General features: G+C 30.2%; 1 protein-coding gene across 1 annotated transcript in view; it reads left to right on the forward strand.

Moving 5' to 3' along the window:
• Positions 1-271: 271 nt before the first annotated feature.
• LOC124419299 (organic cation transporter-like protein) overlaps positions 272-1,867 on the forward strand; it is a 3,869-nt gene continuing 2,273 nt past the window's right edge. Inside the window, exons 1-2 of the mRNA XM_046948001.1 lie at positions 272-1,359; positions 1,476-1,734. Of these exons, the coding sequence (XP_046803957.1) occupies positions 1,033-1,359; positions 1,476-1,734 (586 nt within the window). The 5' untranslated portion in view covers positions 272-1,032. The remainder of the gene's footprint in view (positions 1,360-1,475; positions 1,735-1,867) is intronic.

The following is a 1,867-nucleotide window of genomic DNA, read 5'->3' on the forward strand; positions in this document are numbered from 1 at the left end:
TAGAACTGAACTAGAACTGAACTAGAACTGAACTAGAACTGAACTAGAACTGAACTAGAACTGAACTAGAACTGACTAGAACTGAACTAGAACTGAACTAGAACTGAATTAGAACTCAGCAATTTTCCTTTGTAGTAAATCTTCATTAATGGGTTAATTTTACAATACGTTAGTATTAAGATTCTTAATGAAGTAGTTTAGTTATCGTGATGTCAAAACACTAAAAAAATTAACTGTCACCCAAAAGATAAAATTTTTTTACAAATTATAAATTTCATTCATAGTTTATGACAAGCAGGCGGTAAAAAAGAAGAAACGCACGTTTTAAGGAATTCTTAAGTACGCAAACAACCCAACACCAACTATCACCTTAAACGTCAACTAACCGCTAAACATAAAACTCAAGCAAACGCCTTAGAGCTTATTAGCAAATATCACATACAATTGCTTAATCGCAAAATCAACAACACCGGTGGTAAAACGAAAACAAAAATCATAAAATAATTAACATAAATCTTTGCTGTTTAGATTACGAATAAATAATATAAAAAATGCAAATTAAAAATAAACCAAAATAAAAATATAAAATAAAAATAAAAAATCAGCAATTTATACAAAAACGTTTGTTGTAGAGCAGAATAACAAATGGGTTTTTGATACTACAAGTATCAAATCGGCCAAAGCCACTTTTATACGCTTTTGGTTTTTTTTAATAAAATAAAATATATTTCTATATATAAGAAAAATATACAAATTTATAAAATCAACAAATCAACAAAGAAAATTTAGATAAAACAATAGATATAAAACGAAAGACTAAAAAGTGTTAAAAAAATTCCAAAATCAGTTTATATTTAAAATAAATGTCTGACATTTCTTGTGAAATTAGTAGATTCCGCAAAAGGTTCGCCACAGCAGTGCAAGCAGCAATAACTAAAAATAATTAAAATAAAAAAATTCAAAAAATTTCCATGTTTTAAGACAGAAGTTTGACATTTAACAAACAGAAAGTAAAAAAAAATAATTAAAAGGATGGATATCGACAAAGCTTTGGAAAAGTGCGGCAATTATGGTCGTTATCAATTAGTGTTGTTGATCTTGTATGGTTGTACAAATCTGATGTCCTCCATGCACTATTTCTCACAGACTTTGATCTCATTTACACCGGATTACTGGTGTTATCATGAACAATTGAAAAATAAAACATTTTCGGAAATTTCAGGAATTTATAAGAATTTTCAAAATCCTCATTGTACTTTGCTGGAGTATAATGATGGTGTTTTCGAAAAAGCGGAAGTGGGAGAGTGTCGTAAGTGGTTTTATAAAAAGGAAAATGGCTACGAAAGTATAACAACTGAGGTAAGTTTTGATTTTTGTAATAAAACTGATACATCCTGAAAATAGTCTATAGTTTTGTTTTTATTTTTTTGTTGAACATTGCTTTTAGTTTAATTTTGTCTTTCTTCTGATCGTAGCTAAACTGGGTTTGTGACTCAGCTTATCAGTTGGCTGTGGGTCAATCATTTTATTATTTGGGTGCTGTAGTGGGTACCATTACTTTTGGTTTCTTGGCCGATCGTTTGGGACGTTTACCTGCCATTGTTTTGAGTACACTTTCTGGTGGTTTGGGAGACTTTTTATCCTCTTTTGTCCACAATGTGGGAATGTTTGCTTTAAGCCGTTTTATATCTGGTTTGTCGACAGATACATTTTTCATGCTTATGTATATATTGGGTGAGTACAAAGTGCGATTTAATTTTAGTTCAATTCTAGTTCAGTTCTAGTTCAGTTCTAGTTCAGTTCTAGTTCAGTTCTAGTTCAGTTCTAGTTCAGTTCTAGTTCTGTTCTAGTTCAGTTCTAGTTCAGT

Source organism: Lucilia cuprina, chromosome 4 (assembly GCF_022045245.1).
Source record: "Lucilia cuprina isolate Lc7/37 chromosome 4, ASM2204524v1, whole genome shotgun sequence".
Lineage (NCBI taxonomy): Eukaryota > Metazoa > Arthropoda > Insecta > Diptera > Calliphoridae > Lucilia > Lucilia cuprina.